The sequence below is a fragment of the Sus scrofa genome, chromosome 8, assembly GCF_054392235.1.
Source record: "Sus scrofa isolate SSC_HxYL_T2T_F1_AM1 chromosome 8, Sscrofa_HxYL_maternal_Yorkshire_Landrace_v2.0, whole genome shotgun sequence".
Classification (NCBI taxonomy): Eukaryota; Metazoa; Chordata; class Mammalia; order Artiodactyla; family Suidae; genus Sus; species Sus scrofa.
Window position 1 is genome coordinate 4,878,974 of NC_139390.1, and position 22,425 is coordinate 4,901,398.

At 53.2% G+C, this 22,425-nt stretch overlaps 2 protein-coding genes across 11 annotated transcripts in view; one reads left to right on the forward strand and one right to left on the reverse strand.

The window, feature by feature from the left end:
* Positions 1 to 9,449, reverse strand: part of EVC (EvC ciliary complex subunit 1) — an 84,976-nt gene extending 75,527 nt beyond the window's left edge. For 4 of the 7 annotated variants that reach the window (XM_021100990.2, XM_021100988.2, XM_084971479.1 and 1 more), the window contains exons 1-2: positions 6,352 to 6,764; positions 484 to 609 (exon numbers count right to left, since the gene is read on the reverse strand). In XM_021100990.2, coding sequence (XP_020956649.2) covers positions 484 to 609; positions 6,352 to 6,525 — 300 coding nt within the window. In that variant the 5' untranslated portion in view covers positions 6,526 to 6,764. Of the gene's footprint in view, positions 1 to 483; positions 610 to 6,351; positions 6,765 to 9,389 lie in introns of those variants that run through there. The other 3 variants (XM_084971478.1, XM_084971476.1, XM_084971477.1) reach the window with 2 other exon arrangements.
* EVC2 (EvC ciliary complex subunit 2) overlaps positions 8,372 to 22,425 on the forward strand; it is a 130,795-nt gene continuing 116,741 nt past the window's right edge. For 2 of the 4 annotated variants that reach the window (XM_084971428.1, XM_084971429.1), the window contains exons 1-3: positions 8,372 to 8,738; positions 16,749 to 16,803; positions 20,290 to 20,453. In XM_084971428.1, coding sequence (XP_084827554.1) covers positions 20,307 to 20,453 — 147 coding nt within the window. In that variant the 5' untranslated portion in view covers positions 8,372 to 8,738; positions 16,749 to 16,803; positions 20,290 to 20,306. Of the gene's footprint in view, positions 8,739 to 9,004; positions 9,296 to 16,748; positions 16,804 to 20,289; positions 20,454 to 22,425 lie in introns of those variants that run through there. The other 2 variants (XM_021100987.2, XM_021100986.2) reach the window with 1 other exon arrangement.

Below are 22,425 nucleotides of genomic sequence, written 5' to 3' on the forward strand. Positions count from 1 at the left end.
GGAAAACAAACAAGGAATCACAATTTCACAGAAGCCTTATTCAGAACAAAACAACCCACACTGAGGCAGATCCCCTCGCGGCGGGCGATTAAAAGGGAGGAGGGAGGCACGAGGGCGACAATGACACAGGTAAGCAGCCCCGGAAGCCCTCGACTGCCTCGTGGAAGTTCTAGGTCAGCAAAACCAGCCCCCCAGATGGACATCGCAGCAGTGGCTGCCCACCATGAAAGGGGCACTAGAGAGCTTGCGCGGGGGGGGGGTCATGAACACGCCCCATTGGGGTCTCTCTCGGTTACAGGGGTGTAGACACTTCTCACTCACGGGCTGTGACCTTAATCCCTGTGCATTTCATCGTAGGTAAATGATGCCTCAGAAAGAAGCCTGCGGGACGTGCGATCTGTCAGGGGCTCGTCTGGATGACACCCCAGTGGGCAGAGGACACCCAGTACCGGCCTCCACCAACCACCCCCACACCCAGCTTACGTCCAGGGCCGCCTCGTCCTTGGAAGTCTGCGCTTCTCTCTTCCTCCTCCTGGGTGGGGAGCCGGCTTCTGGCGGGGTCTGCACGTTAGACTCCAAATTCTGGAGCAGACTCTGAGTATCGTCTTTCTAAAATCCAAAGGGGGTGGGGGGTGGGGTGAGAACTCCGCCTGGTACCCCTGCGACCACAGCCATCTACTCCCCACCCCCAGGAGTCACCTCTGCTCATCTCCGCCCCCTGCTGGCCGTTGGTGCGCAGTGCTCTGCTCCCAGGCCTGCCTTCAAGGCGGTCCAAGTGTCACCTTCCTGACAAGCCCCCCAAGGGCCCATCCCAATGTGTCCTCAAGACCCGGAAGCAATACGTGGATTAAAGCTCATTCCACTGTTCTTCCAGTTGGTGGCCTTCCCCTGGCCTGTGAGTCCCTTGGGTGGGGCTGCGGTGGTGGTGGTGGGGGTAACAGCTTAAGATGGAGAATGACATAAATATTAATATTCCTATGATTTCCTATAATGTCACTGGATGATTTTTAAGAAAATATCTTTTATTTGTTCTTCTTAGGGCCACAGGTGAGGCATATGGAGGTTCCCAGGCTAGGAGTCGAATCGGAGCTGCAGCTACAGGCCTACACCACAGCCATGGCAACGCCGGATCTGAGCTGCATCTGAAACCTATGCTGCAGCTCGCAGCAACGCTGGATCCTTAACCCACTGAGCGAGGCCAGGGATCGAATCCACAACGTCATGGTTCCTAGTCGGATTCGTTTCCGCTGCGTCATGGGTATAACCTTCAACTCAAGAAATATCACCAGTTTGCCAGTGAGTTAGCAACTGTTACGGAGCATCTACTCAAAGTCAAGGCTTATTCTAGTCCCTGGGGACAGAGTAATGAACAAAATAAGCAAACCCTGCTTCGTGGGTTTACAGTCTAGTGACAGAAGAGAGACACAAGCAAAAAAAGAAACAAATATATCGTATGTCAGAGGTGACAAAGGCTATAGGGAAAGGTAACGGAGGACGGGGGATGGGGCGTGACGGGTGGGGCAGGCCGCTGGACAAGGTGGCATTGGAAAAAGAACTTGGGAGTTCCCGTTGTGGCTCTGCGGGTTAAGAAACCAGCTAGTATTCATGAGGATGCAGGTTGGATCCCTGGACTCACTGAGTGGGTTAAGGATCCAACATTGCTGCAGGCTGCGGCACAGGCGCAGACACAGCTCAGATCTGGTGTTGCCGTGGCTGTGGCCTAGGCCAGCAGCTGCAGCTCCGATTCGACCCCTAGTCTGGGAACTTCCATATGCCACAGGTGTGGCCCTAAAAAGACCAAAAAAAAAAAAAAAAAAAAAAACTTGAAGGAAGTGAGGGAGCAAACCATTCAGATAGCTCAGGGACATGCATTCCAGGGTGAGGGCACAGCAAGTGCAAAGGCCCTGAGACAGGGAGGCCTATGTGGCTGGAACAGTCCGGGGTGGGGTGAACAGGGTTAGATGATGCAGCCAGAGATTTGGGGGTTGTTTGTTTAGCACTCACGGCCCACCAGTGCAAGGCTTCCTCAGGGAAAGACCTGGTCAGATGACCACGCAGTAAAGGCTCCAGGAGAAAAAGCGGATTTACCCCGCTGGGGAGTGTCAGTTTTTTAGCTCCCTAGTTAAAAATGATCAGGAAGGCAAGGGTCACCAGCCATTTGAGGACGGACTCAAATATGAAAGACAAACCCCAAAACAAAAGGAAAAAGCAAGCAGGAAACAGACACTGCATGGGGAAGAGAAACCTGAAAACAAACAACTGTAATAACTTAGAGGCATGAGAAGCTAGGACATTCACAAAAATAAGAAGAGTTCAGGAGTTCCTGTTGTGGCGCAGTGGAAACGAATCCGCCTAGGAACCATAAGGTTGCAGGTTCGATCCCTGGCCTCGCTCAGTGGATTAAGGATCTGGCATTGCCATGAGCTGTGGTGTAGGTCCCAGATGCGGCTTGGATCTGGCATTGCTGTGGCTGTGGCGGAGGCTGGCAGCTGCAAGTCCGATTGGACCCCTGGTCTGGAAACCTCCATATGCCATGAGTGCTGCCCTAAAAAGCAAAAAATAATAAGAAGAAGAACAGTACAGTATAAACATAGGACATTCTGAGGATGCAAAGAACTCTTGAAAATTAAAAATATGAAACTCAATCCAAGTATAAAGTTGAGAATTTTTCCCAAACAAGAGTGTCCAAAGACAAAGAGATGGAAGATAGGTGAGAAGGGAGATAACTAGAGGCCAAATGCAACCAAAAACTGACAGGAGTTTCCAAAAGAAGCAACAGAACATAAAGGAAGAGAGTCATCAAAGAAATTAAGAAAGTGAGTTTCTCGATCAAAAGGGCCTTCTGAATGCACAGCATAAGAGATGGCATTTGACCATCACCAAGACCTGTTCCAGTGCATTTCACACACTGAGAGCAAAGATCCTTTAGGATTCAGTTGAGGAACAAAAGAAAGAAAAAAGGATTCCAGGCTAAGTGTCAAGGATCAGAACACAATCTGATGTCTTAACATGGACAATGGGAAAAAAAATGCCTTCAAAATTCCGGGGGAAAATTATTTCCAACCTGGAATTCTATGACTTAGCTAATCTAACCAAATTAAGTATAAAGAAAGAAATTTTCAGGCATAGATTTTCTCAAAAGTAACTTCTGCCCATCCTTTCTGAGAAAGCTACTAGAGGATGTGCTCCAAGCAAATGAGGAAATTAGCCAAGAAAAAACAGGGGAGGGGATTCTGAAAGAAGGTCCAGCCCATGAGAGAGGAGAAGGAGTTCCAGCATGATGGCCTTGAGAGGTCCCAGAGATGACAGCAAAAGCCTACAGAGGCTGCTTCTTGAATTTTAAGGATTAAAAAAATCACGTGAGGGCTTATTAAACACAGCTTGCTGGACCCACCTCCAGAGAGGCCCATCAGTGAACCAAGGGAGGGGTCCAAGAACTGGCATTTCTAACAAGCTCCCATGTGATGCTGATGTGGCTGGTCTGGTCCACTCAGAGAGCAGCCACAGTCTAGGGGCCACCAGCTCAGACTGGAGAGTTCCAAAGCTTTCTGGGAGAGAAGTTTTTTTCTAAAAGACAAAACTCAGCAAATACCTAATGTATTCAAATGTCTTGAAGTGTAGACAAAAAGAGGCGAGTTTATTGTTAAGTGAATGTAAGTCCAAAGACTCTAAGCAAATGAAAAAAAGAAACAGGTAATTGTTAATTTCAGGGAAAACAAAATATAGTGCCAAAAAGGGAAAATAATCATAATCCCATCAGATCCTGGGCTGAGAGTAAATAAACAAGGTCTACAAACTGTAATAATGAAAGCCCCCCCATATTGATTTAATCCAATTTCCCCTATAACCACACAGGGAGGGAGTGGCATGAATGGGGAGGTGTCAATACGGAGGAGGGGAGAAGAGGGCATTAAATCACTCCCACTTCCGCCGTGGGAAGTCGAGCAGCCATGGAAGCAGCAGGTTATTCAGAAAATGAGAAGTCATTGACCCAAATCACCCGCTGAACAGGAGTCGAACAAGGTGGCTTCTGAGAAGTGGCGACTGAGTGGGAGGAGGGTGTTTGTAAATGAACGTTTAACCTATGTGCAGGCACCACGCTGATGCAAAGAAAAGCTTTCAATGATGAAAGAAGTAAAATGAACAAAATAAAACAGAAATCACAAAAAGAAAGCAGGGCAAGACAGAATTATGAGCTGGGCACCCTGGACCAGAAGAGGCGCACAGAGAACCTCGGACCCATGAGAAAGTGTTCCATCCTGCCTGTGGATGGATGGGCAGCCCGATGCGGTTTTCCCTCCGTGTCCTGAAGGATGAGCCGGACAAGAGGCAGAGTAAGGGCTCTGCTGGCAGAGAGCAGACGTGCAGAGGTGCAGAGGCTTCCAGGGATCGAGGGGATACTGGGTGGCTGGATGCATGGGGCACCTGCGTGTTAGGCTGGGCGCCTTGGGAAAGGTGACCTACTTCAAGCACCACGTGAGGAAACTGAATGTGATCTACTCACCTGGGCTATGCTATGGTCCCAAAGTTTGTGTCCCTTTCCCCTCCAACTCAAAGGTTGAAATCCCAACCCCCAAGGTGATGGTGTTTGGATGTGGAGCTTTTGGGAAGTGACTAGATCGTGACGGTGGAGCCCCCGCGAATGGGATTAGCGCCCTAATAAAAGAGGCATCTCTCCTGCCCTTTCTGCCGTGCAAGGACACAGAGCGACGTCAGCAGTCTGCAACCTGGAAGAGTTCACCAGAACCTAGCCACACCAGCACCCTGATCTTGGACTTCCAGCCTCCAGAAATGTAAGGAATGTTTGTGTCATTTATCAGCCACCCAGTTTATGGCATTTTTGTTATAGCAGCTGGAACAGACTAAGACAGATACTAACTGCCACCTCTCAAGGTAGGATGATTTAAAGCCCTGACTTAGGGGTTCAGACAGACTGGGGTCGAAGCCCAGGCCACTGCTCATTCACTGAGTGACCCTGGATGGAGAACAACCTTGCAGATGCTGGATGTCCTCACCTGGAAAGTGGGGAGGACAGTCCCCTGACTCCCAGGAGGACATTGCAGCAAATGCCTATGAACCCCCAGCAAGGAGCCTGGCACCCAGAAAAGGCTCTAACGTGTTACTTCCCCTTCACATAAGGGGCCAGTGTCCCTCAATCACCAGGTGACAACCTCAAACGTACCTCCAAGCACCTTGCTCTATGTTAATTTCACCTTTTAGCACCCCTCTGCAGCAAGACACTCCCATGAAGTCACCTGCCCTGTGACAGAGCCCAGCTTACAACTGCTGGACTCCCCTCCTTTTCGTGTGGGAACCAGACCACACCACCTTATCTCAGATCCCACCAGACTGGATCCCTCCAAGAGGTCAAAGCTGCAGGGACCTAAGACAGTGACTGTACCAGCACTGACGGAATGACTGCTGTATGCTCCACAAGGCTTCACAACGTCCGATTCCATAACAACTGCCATGTGAAGCATCCGTCAATCCCTTTCAGGCAGCCATCGGTGACCAGTCCCCTCCACCTCCGGTACAGTGGCCTTGGGGTTAGACACTTGTCACCTGGCAAGTTATTTTAACCTTTCTGTGCCTCAGTTTCTTCATCTGCAAAACGGGGGCATTGATGGAAAAAGCTCACAAGGCTGCTTGAGGACATCAATGAGATAACTCAGGCAGAGAGTCTAGCTCAGTGCCTGGCATACAGCTGGCATTCAATAAATGCTAGCATGTTCATTTCCCCATCACAGAACTCATCAGGCTGTGCCAGAGAAAACTGTTTACTTATCATCTGTCCATCTCCAGCTTCCTCCAGAGCCCGTGAACCTCCGGGGACAAGGGCAGGGTCTATCTTGCCCTTGATGTGGTGGCTAAGCCCCTCTGGCGGTGGCTGGCAGTAGGGGGTGCTCAGCAAACGGTTATATGCAGCAGCAGGGACTCAAGAGGGGCTAGCTGGGTAAGGCTCACAGCAGAGGAGGCCGAATGGACATTCGGGGGGGTGGGAATCGCCAGCCCTCGGTCGCCACGCTGGGTCCTAGGGCCCCTCAGTCCAAATCCTCGGTGCAACAAATGAGGCTGAGAGCCTTTAGTGGCTAAGGTCACACGGCATTGTCCGATGGAGCAGACACATCTGGGGAACCCCAAGTCAGAGCCCTTCTGTCACTTGGCCGCCTGCCCCTGACATCACTGTCTCCAGGGAAATCACTTCTCCCGAAGAAGGCGAACCTCCCGCCCCAGGAAAAGACCGGTTTGCTCGATGCCCGCGATCAATAGCAAGAGACGCAGAGCCGCCCGGACGCCCAGGCCGAGAGGGACGGCGCCCCCGCGCCCGGGCTGCCCGCTTGGCCGACCCACCTGGTGTCGTAGGCGCGGGCGGACGGCGCGGCAGCCGAGCCAGAGGCCGAGGCCAAGGCCGAGGGCAGCGCCCAGAAGCACCGCGGGGACGAGCAGCGCGGGCACCGGCCGCGCGGCGTCCCGGCCCAGCTGCAGCCGCGCGTCGCTCCCGCAGGTCGCCGCGTCGCGGGCCATCGGGGGCGCTCAGGCGGCCGGCCCGCCGCATCCCGGCCGCCACCGCCGCCGCCGCCGCCGCCGCCGCCGCGCGCAGCCCCGGCCCGCCGCCCGGCGCTGCAGCCCCGCCGGGTCCGCGACGCAGGACTCCCGGCCCGGGCGGGCCAGGGGCGCAGCGCGCTGCGCCGACTTTTCCGGCCCGTGCAGCCTCCTTCCTCCGGCTCTTCTCCTTCTTCCCGGCGCGGCCCAGCCAGAGGGAGGAGCCTGGACCGTCCGCCCAAAACTTTGAGCCACCGCCTCCCTCCTGCAGCCCAGCCTGTGCACTGAGCATGCCCGGCGAGAGGCGCGCTTCTCAGCCCAGAGGGCCTTTTGGGAGGAGTCTTGCTTTGCACCGGCCTCCTGACTTGCGGGGGTAAAGGGGAACCCCACCCAGGAGGAAGGTGTTGCTCCGTTAAGCTTATTGAGTGCTTAGGATTGGTTACGCATTTAGCCGGATGACCTCAGTAACTTTCCTAAAATCCTTCTGAGGTGGGTACCATTCCACGCCCATCCTGCCGACAAAGAAGCTCAGAGCTAAGTGACCCAGTGCAGGTGGGACTCAACCTTGCTCCTGACCTCTACCAGCTGGCCATCCTTGGACCACACAGTCTGGTCCTGCCTCCAAACTTGTCTTGTTTTAATGCTATTTTTCTCCCAGGAAGGGTCAGTGCTTTCCTCTAAGACAAGGCATAGGGAGATTGTGAGCCCCAGGCATTCTTAGCCCTAAGACACTGCATGCTCATTCGTGCTCTCAGTATTTAATAGAGAACTTGCTCTTTGAACCAGCACCAGGCCAGCCACCAGCCAGGCCAGGGCCAGGCAGTGAGGGTCTCACCGCTGTGTGGGGAGAGACGAATTCAGTATCTGTTCTTTCTTTAAGCAACATTTACTGATGCTAGCTCTTGTTCTGGGTGCTGGGGTACGCACGTGTGCACGTACACACACATGCACACCCCTACCCTTTTGAGTTTAATTCCCTATGAAGGCCAGAAGGGATACCAAAAGAATCTGCTTCAGCAGGGAGGGTTTTGTGTCCTTAACCTTAACATCCAGTTCAAGTTTCTGTTTTTTTTTTTTTTTCTCATCATTTCGTCATCACTCCTTCCAAGTTGGCAAAAATGGGAACTATTATCTAGATTTACTTTTCATAGATGAAGACACTGACAGCTAGACAGGAGAAGTGGCTCGTTCAAGGTCTTGCAGTAGGAAACGGGACAGATATATTCACATCTGTGTCTGTCTGGCTTCAAGGCTCACACTCTGGGCCATGCGGTGCTCTGTAAATGTTTCCTTAGAAGCATCTCCTAGGCTCCTGGAACACGTGTAAAGCCAATAATCAGAAGTTCCTGCTTTATGCTGGCTATTTTCTTTGGCTATTCAGGATTTAGCTTTTTTAAAAAATGTAGTGTTCTTTGCATTTTATTTTTATTAAAAAGTTGTTTGAATGTTGAAATCAGGCTTTAAATTTCTCCCTGCTGCTCCCATGCTGCAGCAATGTGCTAGTCTTTAGCCTTTGGCCTGGTCTCAGTCCTGGCACATGCCAGGTGCCCCTTGGGGCAGTGTACCCTGCGTGGAAAGCTTGGCTTTAATACCCCAAACGCCCTTGGTTTAATATCCCAAATGCCATCATCTGTCCCTGTCAAGTCAGGAAAGGCCTGTCCTTGGAGGGGCAGAGGAAGAAAGGGCGACAGGTGCCAGGCTTCCTGAAGAAAGGCTGCAGGAGGCTGAAGAGGTGTAAGCTGCCACCGAGGGCCCAAGGGAGTCACAGCCCAGTGGCCATGGAGAGTTCTGGGAGTTTGCTCGGCTGCTGCCTCCTGACTCCAGAGACCAAAGTCCTTATTTCTGGTTCCCTGGAGAGGTCCCACAGTGGCTGGCCTGACTACCTGCCCAGCCCCCCTCCGGACAGGGACAGTGGGGATGGGGTTCCTGGGCAGGTCCCCGAGCTAAACCACCCCAAGGGCTCAGGCAGTGGGAGCGCGACTGGGTTGAACAGAACCCAACAGGACATGAAGAATGGCCTTTCTCTCCGGCCGCGGAGCTGCCTGTTTCCCTCCTAGCCCCTCTCCTTTGCTGTCCTGTATCCCTGTGGCCCAGCCCATCCAAAAGCTACTCAGTCCTCTACAGGGGGGCTGGTGGGCCTGCGCAGACTCGGGTTTCAGCCTGCTGTGTGTTTCAAGGAAGGCTTGCTGGAGGAGGTGAGTTTGAGCTGAGCCAGACTAAGGAGGGAGCAGGCATTAATGGAGGGGTTCTCGGAGCCCCTGAAATCCTCGGGAGCAGGAGAATCACCCGATCCGATTTTGGTGGAGCCCCCGGGTGGGGCGCGAGCAAAGCCAAGCATGGGCGCCGGCCGCGCCAGCCGTGCTCCCTCCCCCGCCGCTCTCGGTCCTCGGCCTCCCCGCGCGCCAAGCCCCAGATGCCAGTGTCTGTTCCAGAAAACTTTCCGCGGAGGCGCGCACTGAGCATGCTCGGCCGCGGGGCGGGCCTGGGGTCCGGAAGCTGCCCCAACTCCGCCTGTACCGCCACTTTTGGGGTCGCGGGTCCCCAGCCGGCCATGGGCTTGGCAGGCGCCCGTGGGCGCGCCGCGTGGGTGCTGGCCGGGGGCCTCCTGGCCGCTGCCCTGGCGCTGCCCGCGGGGCCCCGGGACCGAGGCCGGCCCCCCACGGGCCCGAATCCCCTCCGGCGCCCCCTGGGCGCGCAGCTTCCCCCGGATCCCCCCGCGGCTCCCGGGGCGGGGCCCGAGCGGGAGGCGCAGGTAAGGAGCGCCCGCCCCGACTCGGTCCCTAGTCCGGGGGTTTGGCTTCACCCACGGCGGCGGCGGGGAGGCCCCTTGGGGTTGGGGAAATTACCTCCGGGAAAGCGAGGGCGGGATCTGAGTAGGATGCGTCGCGTGCTCCTTAGTGGATCCCGCTGGGGGCAGGAAAACTCCCCGGAAAGGTGGAGACAGCGTGCGGCTGGCGGCTGCGGGCGTGGACCTTGCAGGCGGCCGGGTCTCTCCAGCTCCGCAGCCTAAGAGCTCTGTGCCCAAGAGCAGATCGCTTCACTTCTTCTGTCCGTGTATCCGGATCCGTAACCCTTGCAGGGTCTACCCCAGAGGGTCGCTGTCAGAGTTGAGCTGAGTTCCTGAATGTAGGTAGAGCGTCATAGGCAGGTGAGGGGTCCGTGACTACAGCGGTTGATAAAGGGGACTACTGGCTGGAGTTTTATGGGACTGCAAATTTAGCCACTTTATTTTTTATTCTTTTTATTTTTATTTTTTTGCCTTTTGAGGGCCGTGCCCGCTGCATATGGAGGTTCCCAGGCCAGGGGTCTCATCGGAGCTGTCGCCACTGGCCTACGCCACAGCCACAGCCACACCAGCGACCTACAACACAGCTCATGGCAACGCCAGATCCTTGACCCGCTGAGCGAGGCCAGGGATCGAACCCGCAACCTCGTGGTTTCTAGTCCAATTCGTTTCTGCTGCACCACGATGGGAACTCCAAATTTAGCCACTTTTACTTCACCCTGCCCCTGCCTCTGTGGACTCTAACTTGAGCTCTGGCTGTCACCCTAGATTCCCGCTGCCCCCAAATCTCTCAGCGGTCCTGCTGCAGTTCCCTCCTGATGGGCTCTGATGACTGCCCTTCCCTCATCCGGGCTGCATCCCTAGGTTCAGTGCCCACTCCTCAGCCTCCAGCCTTCCTGACGGCTTCGTCCAGGTTACCGTCACCCCCTAATTTGTGCTCTTTCCCACCCATTGCCCCCAGACCTCTAGGTGACCTGTCCACATATACATCTGGCTACTTCCCTCCCCTGCTTACACCTCCTTCCACCCCGACCCCTGCTGCAAATCCAGGGTTCTTTCCCCAGGAATGTCTGTCCGGTGGCCTGGCCCATCGCTGCCCTGCGGTCCTGCCAAGGCCCGGCTCCTCTTGTGCTGTTGAGTTTTCTACCTCCAAGCCCCAGGGCGCCGGCTCCACGTGCTACAGATTTTTAGGTCTCTTATGTGAGAGTCCCTTCACGTTCTATCATCGGTTCTTAGGGTTTCACTAGAGAAGACAAAATAATAGCCTGATGTGAATGTACGGAGCTCTTATAAAGGTCACAGGTGAACCTTTTCACATGGTCCTTTCACCTGCTCCTACCTGATGAGGTGGGAAGTTTCTGGCCTCTTTCGTCCATGAGAAAGCCGATGCCCAGGGAGCCATGCCCAGGCCCATCCCCTGCTCTCCCTCTGGCCCCCGTGTTCAGAGCCCACGCACCTGTCCTCGCCAGCTCTTTCCTTTGGGAAGCCAATGCCGGCACGTTCTGGTGGATGCTTGTCGCTAGGCTCTACGAGAGTGCTTTGAAAACTGGAACGTGAAAGCTGACATTAACGTATCTGTCCCCTCCTGCAAAGGCTGTAACAGCCAGTTATAACCATTTCCCAGATGTTCCAGAACTGCTGTGCTGAATACCTGGTAGCCCAGGTCACACTGTGGCTGTTTAAATTTAAACACGTCAGGTGCTCCGTGGCCCCATGTGCTAGCATGTTGGACAATGCAGACCATGGAGTGTTCCCATCCCCGCAGAAAGTTCTGCTGGAAGTTTGTGGGAAGGAGAGAAGCAGTGGAGGCTTGAGGCTTCTCTCCTTCCCACAAATTTCCAGGAGGCTCCTGGGTGTTTATGGAAGGTGCCAGATTCTGTTCGGGGCACTTGAGATGTAAGGGAAGAGGGTAGTCTCTGCTCTTAAGACACCTGCACTCTTGGGGCAGGAGAAAGACCCTGAATAGTGTTAATCCACAGTGTGGCAGCTGGTGGTTCAGGCTGTAGAGACAAATACAGGGCAAAGCGGCCTGGAAGAGATGGTCTTGAGTGCTGTCCAGATAGAGTGGTCAGGAAAAGTGCCTCCAGGTGCCAGTTGGGCAGAGCCCTGAATGGACGAGGGAGGGGCTTGGGTGCTTCTGGGGGAAACGCTTTCCAGGATGAGATGATAGCGAGGACAGAGGGCAGAGGCGGGGTGTGCTTGGTGTGGTCCAGGGCCAGCCAGGAGGCTGGAGTGGCCAGAGCTGGGGGAGGAGGGAGAAGCAGGAGAAGGGAGGCCAGAGGATGAGGAGGGGCCAGATCGGGAGAGGCCCCATGGACGATAGCCAAGACTCTGGCTGTTATTTTGACTTAGATGGAAGCCATGGGTGGGTTTTGAGCAGGAAAGTGACACAGTCTGGCTCAAAGCATCCTCATGGCAGGTGTGAGACTAGAGGACTGAGGGCAGAGGTGGAAGAAAAAGGCAGAGAGGAAGCAGCAGGAGGATGGAGGTGAAATGGGCCAGAGGTTGGTGAAGGGCTGCTGAGAAGTTGTGGGCTTTTGGATATATTTTGAGGGTACAGCTGGTGGGGTTTGCTGGGCTTGGATGTGGGTCAAGAGGGAGAAAAAGAGGAGTCAGGGCGAAACCATGGACTTGGGCCTGAGCCGATGGAAGATTTGGGCTTGCTGAGTTTGACACACCTACGAGCATCCAGGTAGAGAGTGAGTGGTGGGCGGGTGAGTCTGGATTGCTGTGGAGGGTGGGATCTGAGCTGGAGGTCTATACCCAGGAGTGACCGCTATACACCTGCCTTTAACCCCAGTGGGCCTGGCTGAGTTCCTCTTGGGGATCCGTGTGGACTGGATCCTCCTGGGGATCCGAGTGAGGCCTCGGGGTAGAGAAACAACACCAGGGCCCGGCCAGGAAGAAGAGAGGATCCAGCAAAGGAGGTGAGGAAATTGGAGTTCCCGTCGTGGCTCAGTGGTTAATGAATCTGACTGGGAACCATGGGGTTGTGGGTTCGATCCCTGGCCTCGCTCAATGGGTTAAGGATCCGGCGTTGCCGTGAGCTGTAGTGTAGGTCGCAGACGCGGCTCGGGTCCCGCGTTGCTGTGGCTCTGGCATGGGCTGGTGGCTACAGCTCCGATTCAACCCCTGGCCTGGGAACCTCCATATGCTGCGGGAGCGGCCCAAGAAATGGCAAAAAGACCAAAAAAAAAAAAAAAAAAAAGGAAAGTGTAGCTGATTTTATAGAAAGGGACCCACAAGTCAAGGGAGGAATGTGTTTTAGGGAGAGGAGGCACCGCAAAAATGTTCACCTCCTGGTCCCTGGAATCTGTGAATGGGTTACATCCCAGGGTGAAGGAAGATTAGCATTGTAGGTGGAATTGGGGTTGTTAATCAGCCAACCTTCTAAAAGGGAGGGGATTCTGGATTATCCTGGTGGTCCCAGTGTAATCCCAAGGGTCCTTCAAACTGAAGGAGGGAGGCAGGAGAGAGTCGGAAGGGGATGTGACATTGAAAGGAGGTCACAGGGATGCACTGGGGGCCCCAACCTGCGGCCGCCGGCTTTGAAGCTGGGGGAAGGGGCTGTGAGCTGAGGGGTAGGGGTTGCCTGCAGAGGCTGGAGAGGCAGAGCCTCCAGAAAAGAATGCAGCCCTGTCTGCGGAATCCTTGGTTTTAGTCCGGGGAGACCCGTGTTGGATTCCTGACCTCTAGAACAGTGCAGTAATAAAGGAGTGTTTGTTTTAAGCGGCTCCATTTGTGGTGCTTGTTACAGCCGCTGCAGGGTGCTCATACACGCCCATACCGAATGCTGCTGGTGAGTTGTACACAATGAGGATGAGAACTGGCCTGCAGTGAGGTCACGGTGACCTTGGCAGGAGCTGTGTCATCTTGGAGAGGGGGGGTCACCAGGGAGGGGAAGGCTGCGCATTGAAGGGTGGTATGGACGGGCGGTTGGTGTGGTCTCTGTGGGAGCGGGCTGCTCACAGTGTCACCCCAGGGTGGTGACACTCAGAGACTTGTAAGACCCCAGGGAGCACCGGAGGGTTTGCTCTCTGGGCCCCTGGGATCTTGCCCCTCCCCGTCGAGTGGAAATATCTGTTGGGAAGGAGGCCTTTGCCCCTGAGTGAGGTCAGGGGCCTGGCACAGAGCCTGCTGTGCAGCAAATGCTGGGTGGAAGAGTGCTGGAAGGTTGCAGGGGCAAAGGCTGTACAGGCAGGCGGTTCTGTGGGGCTTGGGTGCACCCCAGCACCACTGTTCTCCCCAGAGACCTCACGAATGGATTGTAGGGTTTTTTTAGTTAACTGTTTTCTAGAACGGATTTAGATTTTAGAACAATTATGCACAAGGTACAGAAAATTTATATCCACCCCCTGCCCAACGCAGCTTCCCTGTTACTAACATCTTACACTGGTAGGTCCATTTATCATAGTTAGTGGTCTAATTTTCATATGTCAATGTGAAAGTCCATAGTTTATTCAGATTTCCTCAGGGCTTTTTTTTTTTTTTTTTTTTTTTTTTGGTCTTTTTGCCTTTTCTAGAGCCGCACCCGTGGCATACGGAGGTTCCCAGGCTAGGGGTCAAATCGGAGCTGCAGCTGCCACCTACACCATAGCCACAGCAACGCGGGATCCAAGCAGCATCTGTGACCTACACCACAGCTCACGGCAACACCAGATCCTTAACCCACTGAGCGAGGCCAGGGATTGAACCCGCAACCTCATGGACCCTAGTCGGATTCGTTTCCACTGTGCCACGACGGGAACTCTGGATTTCCTCAGTTTTTGTACCTGACGTCCCTGTCCGTCCCAGGACCCCATCCAGGACACCGCTTTACATGTACTTGTCACCTCTCCTGAGGCTCCGCTTGGCTCGGACAGTTGGAGGACAGGGTGGGGATTTCGCAGGGCACCCTCTGCTGGGATTTGCCTGGGTGCTGCTGGCAGCATGATTTGTCGCTGCGGGTGTTGACCTTGAACGTTGGACTAGTGTTGGCCAGGTTGCCCTGCCGTGAAATCACCTCCCCCCCCCGCCCCCTCCGCCCCTTCTGCACTGTACGCGTTAGATGTTACCATGAGCAGCTGCATGGATGTTCGTAGGAGATGCTCTTCCTGCCAGATGGCAGCAAAGACTTACTCCGTTGGCATCCGTGCCTGGCACAGGGCGTTCTTCTTCTGAGGAGGCAGCACCTCGTTCTACCTTGTGGATGGCTCTCTGAGCTGGTTGTCCTGGCCACACACACCTGTCCAGAGAGGTCTCAGGGGGTGGCATTCACATCAGGCATGAGGGGCCTGGAAGACCCCAAAGGAACAGGCAGGGCTCCCATCACTTAGTCTCTGTTATTGTTGTGGCTGCTGTTGTTATTATTGCGGTGGTGGTGGTTGCTGTTATTGCTGTGGTTGCAGTGACGCATGGGCACATGCTCCTCATTTTAAGAAGTGAAACAGGAGCTCCTGTTGTGGCGCAGCGGAAACGAATCCAACTAGTACCCATGAGGATGAGGGTTTGATCTCCAGCCTCGCTCCGTGGGTCGGGGATCCGGCGCTGCTGTGGCTGTGGTGTAGGCTGACAGGTGTAGTTCCGATTCACTGCTTAGCTTGGGAACTTCCATATGCCATGGGTGCGGCCCTAAAAAGGAAAAAGAAAGAAAGAAATGAAACAATGCAGGTGGCCTGGAAACAAGAGGGTTCCCCCCCATGCTGTGCACAGGCTTTTCAAAATAATATGTGGTTATGACATACGATCTTACATATATACACTTATATACATAGTGTATTGTTAAATATGTCATTATAAATTGTATGTATAAATAATTGGTGTTAAATATATTAATACCTACATATACTTCCAAATTATCAAATATATATGTATTAACCAAGAAACTATAAATGAACAAATTCATATAAAATATAAACATACATACATAAATATAATGATTAAATTTATAATAATACAATAAATATATAAAAATGCCATTTTCATAAATGAGACCATATTATTAATAATTTGTGCCCTAGTGATCTCTCTCTTTTTTTGGGGGGCCGCACCCACGGCATATGGAGGTTCTCAGGCTAGGGGTAGAATCAGAGCTACAGCTGCCAGCCTACACCACAGCCACAGCATATGGGATCCAAGCCGCGTCTGTGACCTATACCATAGCTCACGGCAACGCCAGATCCTTAACCTGCTGAGTGAGGCCAGGGATCGAACCCGCATCTTCATGGGTTCCTTACTGCTGAGCCACAGCAGGAACTCCTGCTTGATTTATTTCTTTGTTTAGCATGTGAGCTGCTGAAGCCAGCACTATTTCTTTGTTTATTTATATTTATAATGGCGGTAAAAGACAACAGAATTTACCGTCTTTAGCATTCTTAAGTGGACAGTTCGGCAGTGTTAAATGCATTCACACCGTTGTGCTTCTAGCTCCAGGACTCTTTTTGTCTTGTGAAACTGAAACTCTGTCCCCATTAATCAACAGTCCCCTGATCTCCCGTCCCTCAGCCCTGGGAGCCACTGTTCCGCTTTATGTCTCTGTGGCTTTGACATACCCACTGTAAGTGGAATCATATGCTCTTTGTCTTTTTGTGGTTGTCTTATCGCACTTGGCCTAAGGTCCTCAGGTTTCATCTGCATTGTGGTGTGTGACAGGATTTCCTTCCTTTTTCAGGGCTGAATGATATTCCACTGTATGTATGGGCCATTTTGGCTTATCCTTCCATCCCTCAGTGGACCCTGGATTGCTTCCACCTTTTGGCCATTGTGCCCGCTGCTGCCGTGAACAGCGCTGGGCCTGGCCCATTTCGAGGGCTCTTGGCAGCAGGGCACAGTATCATTATCATCATTATTTTACAGTGGGTAGGCCTCGGGCCTTTCCAAGGCTCAGGATTTCACAAGGGTGGAGTGCACAGATTGACTGGGCCCCTTTTGGACAAGTTTTCATCACTGAACAAGGGGAAGCAAGCTGGGACGAGGCTTTGAGGTCCACACTTTACAGACCAGGGATCTGAGCCTCCGAGAGGCCGAAAGACTTGGCCAAGTACACACAGCGAGGACGTGGTTCCAGCTCCAATCCAGTTCTCTGGACTCCCAGGCTAGTGTTTCATGTGCCACTCTGAAACCTTGCAGGATCTTAGGAATTCAGAGGCTTAAGGCTTCCCTGGCATCACAGGGTATGTGAAACGCAGACCCGGGATTCGAACTGGGTCTGTCTGACTATGAAACGTCTGCTCCGCTCTGCCGCCTCCCTGGACAGTGCCCAGAAACGCAGTTATGTGATCCTGAGCTCAAAAGCTGGTGGGGAGGGTTGACTTCGATTTCCGACAGACTCCGGATAAAAGAGTAGCTCAGCTGCACGTGAGCCATTTACAAACAGGACCTGTGCCTCTTCTTGCCAGATGCTCTTCAGGAATGTCTTTGTGTCTTTTGCGTTTTTTTTCAGGACTTGCCCAGGGTCACTTGGCCCCTGCCGGAAAGCGCTCCCTTTCAGAGTGCAGGTAAGGTTTTCGTTGCTTTTTGTTGTTGTTTTGCCCCCAGGAGAGAGGAACCAGACCCTAAAGCCAGAGCCCCCCTGCCTCGGCCTCCCTCGCACTCTGCTCACCTGTGTCCCCGACAGAGCAAGAGCTGCTGTGCAAAGCCTGGACCCCAAGGTTAGGCGGTCGGTCTTGATTCTCCCCTGAAGGGGTCTGAGGAAGAAAATGCAGAATCTATATATTCGCCAAGCATATGAGTTTCTTTTTGCTGCTTTAACAAATGGTCACAAATTTTATGGTAGCAACAATGCAAATGCATTCTTCACCTTTTGGCGGGGGAGGGGGCAGACGTCCTTAACCAGTTTAACTGGTCTGGATTCAGTGTCACCAGGGTCCCCCTCGCCCTGAGGCCCTGGGAACAACACCCTTCCTCCTCCTGCAGGCTGTGGGCTGCCTTCCTTGCATCCTGCAGGTCCAACCAGCAGCACAGCATCCTACCCACCTCCCCCTCACCCCCCCATGGCCTTTGCCACCTGTTAGGTCTCTCTGCCTCCCCTGTCAGGCCACCTGGGATGGCCTTTATGGCTCCCTGGATAATCCAGGTTACTGCCCCATCATGAGGTCCTTAACTTAATCACATCGCAGAAGCCCCGTTGACTTATAAGATAACATATTCACAGGTTCCTGGAAATGGGACCTGGGTATCTTTGGGGACTGTTATTCTGCCCATCACACCGGGTGATGGGCAAAGGGGAATTTGTTGGCACTGCCGGATGGATCTAGGAGCCGCGTTCTCAGGGCTGGCCTTTCTCTTTCCATCGCGGTCTCTGCTTTCCTCTGCTGAGCATCAGTCTCAGGAACATTCTTTCCAGGTTCTGGGAAAGACAGCTGCTGGCAGCCCCGGACTTTCAGGAGCCTGACTGCTGCCACTTGCAGAGCAGAAGAGACGTCCTCAGGAGCTCAGCAAGCATTCAGGGCAGAGCCATGGGCTCAGCCTGAGTCCCCTGCCAGCCCCCGACCCTGTCACTGGGCCGGGGACAGAGAGAGTTCTGGGTCCTGTGCCTGTTTCTGGCTTCCTAGGGCCCAGGATGGGCTGGGATCCAGGTTGGCCCCGTTTGTCTGTATAGACTGAGCAAGAATCTTACTGACTAGCTGGGGGGTGGGGGCAGGGGGCCCCACGGAGAGGGTCCTGGGCAGCAGAACAGTCTTTTCATTCAGAATCCGCTCAGTGCAGACTCTGAACACACCTCCTTATTCTGTACCAGGAATGAGTGTGTTTCATTGCCTGGCGGAGTTAAAAAGTATTGTTTATATCTTTTGGTAACTCCCTGCGGTCTTTACAGGTGACAAAATGCAGTGTTTTCATGTGAGTGAAATGGTTGAGGTAGCATCACCGCAGTCACAGTCCCAGAGACCTTTCAGCCACTGAGGAAGCAAACGCGTTGTTCAAGGGGAGTGCGATGTGCTGAGGGCTGTGGTCACAGCGGGCGCAGGCGACGGAGGAGCCAGGCCTCTGGGAGGCCTTCAGGCAGGGCTTCCTGGAGGAGGCGCTGCTCCGCCGAGTCCCAAGGAGCGGCAGGCAGCAGGACAAGGGGATGGAGGGACAGGCTTCCAGGCATGTGGCAGCCCAGAGGCGAGGGAGTGACTGGGCGTCCAAACTCCTGCACAGACGGGACAGATGGCCCACGTGACAGTAGTGATGGGGGGGGCCTCTGGGCAACGGTGCAGCAGGTGGTGATGGTCACTGTTTTTTTGGTCTTTTTAGGGTCTTTTTAGGGCCACATCCATGCCATATGGAAGTTCCCAAACTAGGGATCGAATTGGGGCGGCAGCTGCCAGCTTATGCCGTAACCACGGCAACGAGGGAGCCGAGCCGCGTCTGTGACCTACACCGCAGCTTGTGGCCACGCCAGATCCTTAACCCACTGAGCGAGGCCAGGGATCAAACCTGCATCCTCATGGATACTCTTCGGGTTCTTAACCCGCTGAGCCGCAGCGGGAACTCTCTGATGGTCACTTTAGAGCTCCGTTTCCTTCGGTACTGTGTGTGGGTCGTAGCTGCGCCTGTCCTTGTTCAGGTCTTCAGCAGAGCCTGTGGATGGACCTTCCAAGGGTCTGCAGGGGCATCGGCCATCAACACCTGCACCAGAGAGAAAGCCCAGAGTGGCGTTAAGGTTTTATGTCCAGCAAGTGGGGCAGGAAAGCATTTGTCTCTTGGCCTGCGGGGCTGGGCCGGGGTCCAGAGGTGGGCATCCTGTCCCAGTTGTGTGACTGACTCACACGGTCCCCAAGGAACAGCTGACTGGGGAAGCCCCTGCCCGTTTCCAGGGCGCGGCTGTCACCTCCCCAATGCTCACCTTTGTCCCCACTCCAACGCCACGAACTGAATCAGCCACAGATACCGTTTTAGGAGAAAGATATCAATTTTATCTTGGATCCAGTTCCACATCTTTTTTTTCCTTCCAAATTTTAATGTTCTCTTGCACGTATATTTAGAAATTCTATAAAAAGGGGAAAGAAGCACTTCTAAAGCCCTTGCTATCAATACCCTGTAAGAAAGACTGAAAAACAGAATGCATTCTGAGTCAAGCTATGGTTTCTATTTGAAGAGACGATAAATCTTGAGTTCCCACAATTCAGGTCGTCTCAAAGTACAAATTTCTAGCTTTAAGCACCCATGGCTCATAAACCCTTCAGCATACAGTGTGTCATGTAATGTCGCCTTGAGTGGTCCTGTCTGACACTTAACCACACCCCCAGTGAGGAAACCTGTGGCTCAGAAAACTCAGCTGACCTCCCCAGGGTCACCCAGCTGACCAGGAACAGAGCAGCACCCACTCAGGACAACTCCTGCCACCCCATCCAGTACCTCTGAAGTGACAGTTGTGTGTACACACAGTGCCGGTGGATTTTCAGGGTTCTCGAGGAGGTACTTCACGTTGCATGGCTCAGCGGGCACTGTGCCCATATGCCCCCAGCGGCATATGGAAGTTCCCAGGCTGGGGTCAAATCAGAGCTGCACCTGCTGGCCTACACCACAGCCATGGCCACGCCAAATCTGCAACCTACTCTGTAGCTTGCGGCAACACCGGATCCTTAACCCAGTGAGCAAGGCTAGGGATTGAACCCACATCCTCCTGCATACTAGTTGGGTTCTTAACCCCCTGAACCACAACGGGAACTCCTGAACCCAGGGTTCTGATGCCAGGCGTGTGAGAATCACCCCCAGCTCCTCCCTGGTCTGGGCTGGGGCCCGGGGGTGTTCACTTCAGCGCACAGCCCAGGTCAGGAGCACGCACTTTGAAAAAACACGCACATGTGCCTTCAGTTCTGTGCCTCCTAATGAGAACACCTCATTCTCTTGGCAAAGGGATGGTAAGTCTTTCCCCTAATCCTTCACTTACTCAGCAAAGATTTTCCAGGTGCCATCCACATACCACCTGCTTTGCCTCTGGACCGTAACCCCTGCCTTTCTGTATCACATAAGGCGTGTGCATTGCTGTGTTGCAGTGGAAGCACCGTTTGGAATGACATTCAATAAGAAAGTGGAAGCTTTTCACCTGCCCCTGACCTCTGCAGCCTCCGGTGGGCCACACATTCATTCCCCCCTTGCTTTTCTGCCGTCATGGCCCAAGATCTTGTTGAAAAGAGAGTCTGCGAGTATACACCGCCTGGTAAGTAAGACGCTTGCTGCTGTAAAAGACATGTCACAAGTTGTAAAGAAACCGGTTTTGCACCAAATGTGTAGAAAATGTCACAGGCTTTTGTTTCTCCAAAAAACCTCTTCCTTCTCTTTCACTAAATACAGTTATCATTGGAGAGCAAACCCATTTTTCTTCCCAGAGGGCTGCTTCTGTACAACATGCAGTATTGAGATGAATAGCATGCGTGCATTTGAGCATCAGCCAACCTTCGTCGGCTGGTTCTAAAGCAGGACAAGAGGTCCTGCTTTAACCAGACCCACTCACTTGTACGTGTTATAAGGCTGCTGCTTCTGATAATAGTGGGTTTTTTTTTTTTTTTTTTTTTTTGGATTTTCTAGGGCTGCACCCGCGGCATTTGGAGGTTCCCAGGGTAGGGGTCTAATCAGAGCTATAGCCACTGGCCTTTGCCAGAGTCACAGCAACGCGGGACCCAAGCCACATCTTTGATCTACACCACAGCTCACGGCAACGCCGGATCTTTAACCCACTGAGCGAGGCCGGGATTGGACCCTCAACCTCAGGGTTCCTAGTCGGATTCCTTTACCACTGAGCCACAATGGGAACTCCAGTGGTGAGCATTTTCAACAGATATTTTCTACTTGCCAGATTTGGGGCCTAGCACTTTCTTTTTGTCTTTTGTCCTTTTTTTTAGGGCTGCACTCACAGCATATGGAGGTTCCCAGGCTAGGGGTCTAATCAGAGCTGTAGCTGCTCGCCTACACCACAGCCACAGCAACATGGGATCTGAGCCCCATCTGCGACCTACACCACAGCTCACGGCAACGCCGGACCCTTAACCCACTGAGTGAGGCCAAGGATCGAACCCACATCCTCATGGATAATGGGTTAATGTCCTGGGGTTCGTTAACCACTGAGCCACGTCGGAAACTCCCAAGGGGCTTGGCGCTTTCTAGCCGAGATCTCACTGGAGCCTCAATACGAGTTTCATAAACAGATACTATTTTTATTCCCATTTTATGGATGGGAAACGGAGGATTGGAGCAATTAGGAGATGTGCTCAGGGTCCCACAGGTTGAAGTGGCAGAACCAGGCTTTGGAGCCCCTGCGTCTAATTCTGTTCCTTCCGCACGTGTTGTTCAGATACTGGGTAACATGCTGGCTGCCTGTGGGGCTGTCTTTGACCTAAGCGTTCATGATTTAAAATGGCTTTGGATACATGGGGTTCAGCTGACAGGTTGCCATGGGCACAAGCCCCTTCTTGGTCCCCCACTAAGCGTTTGTATTACTTTCCTAGGACTGCAGAACAAATGGCCACAGACTTGGTGGCTTAAAACTAGGGCATTTATTCTCTCCCTGTTCCAGAGGCAGGAAGTGCAAAGCCAAGGTGACAGCAGAGCCATGCTCCTTCTGAGGGCTCGTAGGGGAGACTCCATCCTCGTCTCTTCCAGCTGCTTGTCATGTCCTTGGCTTGAGGCTGCATCACTCCAATCTCTATGTTCAGACTCTCCAGAGAATCAGAACTGGCAGGATATGTACACACACACACTTTCTCTCTCTCTCTCACATACACACACAGAAGGAGATTTATCTGAAGGAATTGCTCATGTGGTTGTGTGGTGTGGGTGTGAATACTGTGTATGTGGCGGTTGTGTGTTTGTTGTGTGGTTTGTTGGGGTGTTGGTGGTTGTATGGGGTTTGGGGTTTGTCATGGTGGTTGTAGGTTTCCTTTGGTGAATATGTGTGTTGCATATTATTGAAAGCGCATGTTGCATGGTTGTGAGTCTGTTCTCCAGAGCAGACTGGAGACCCAGGGAAGAGCTGAAGCTGCACTTCAAGTTGGAATGGGATCTGCCACAGAATCCCCTTTGCTTTCGGGGGGAACCTCAGGCTTTTTCATGAAACCTTCACCTGATTGGGTGAGGCCCACCCACACCATGGAGCTCCACTTTATTTAAAGTCCACCCGCTTAGACGTGAATCTC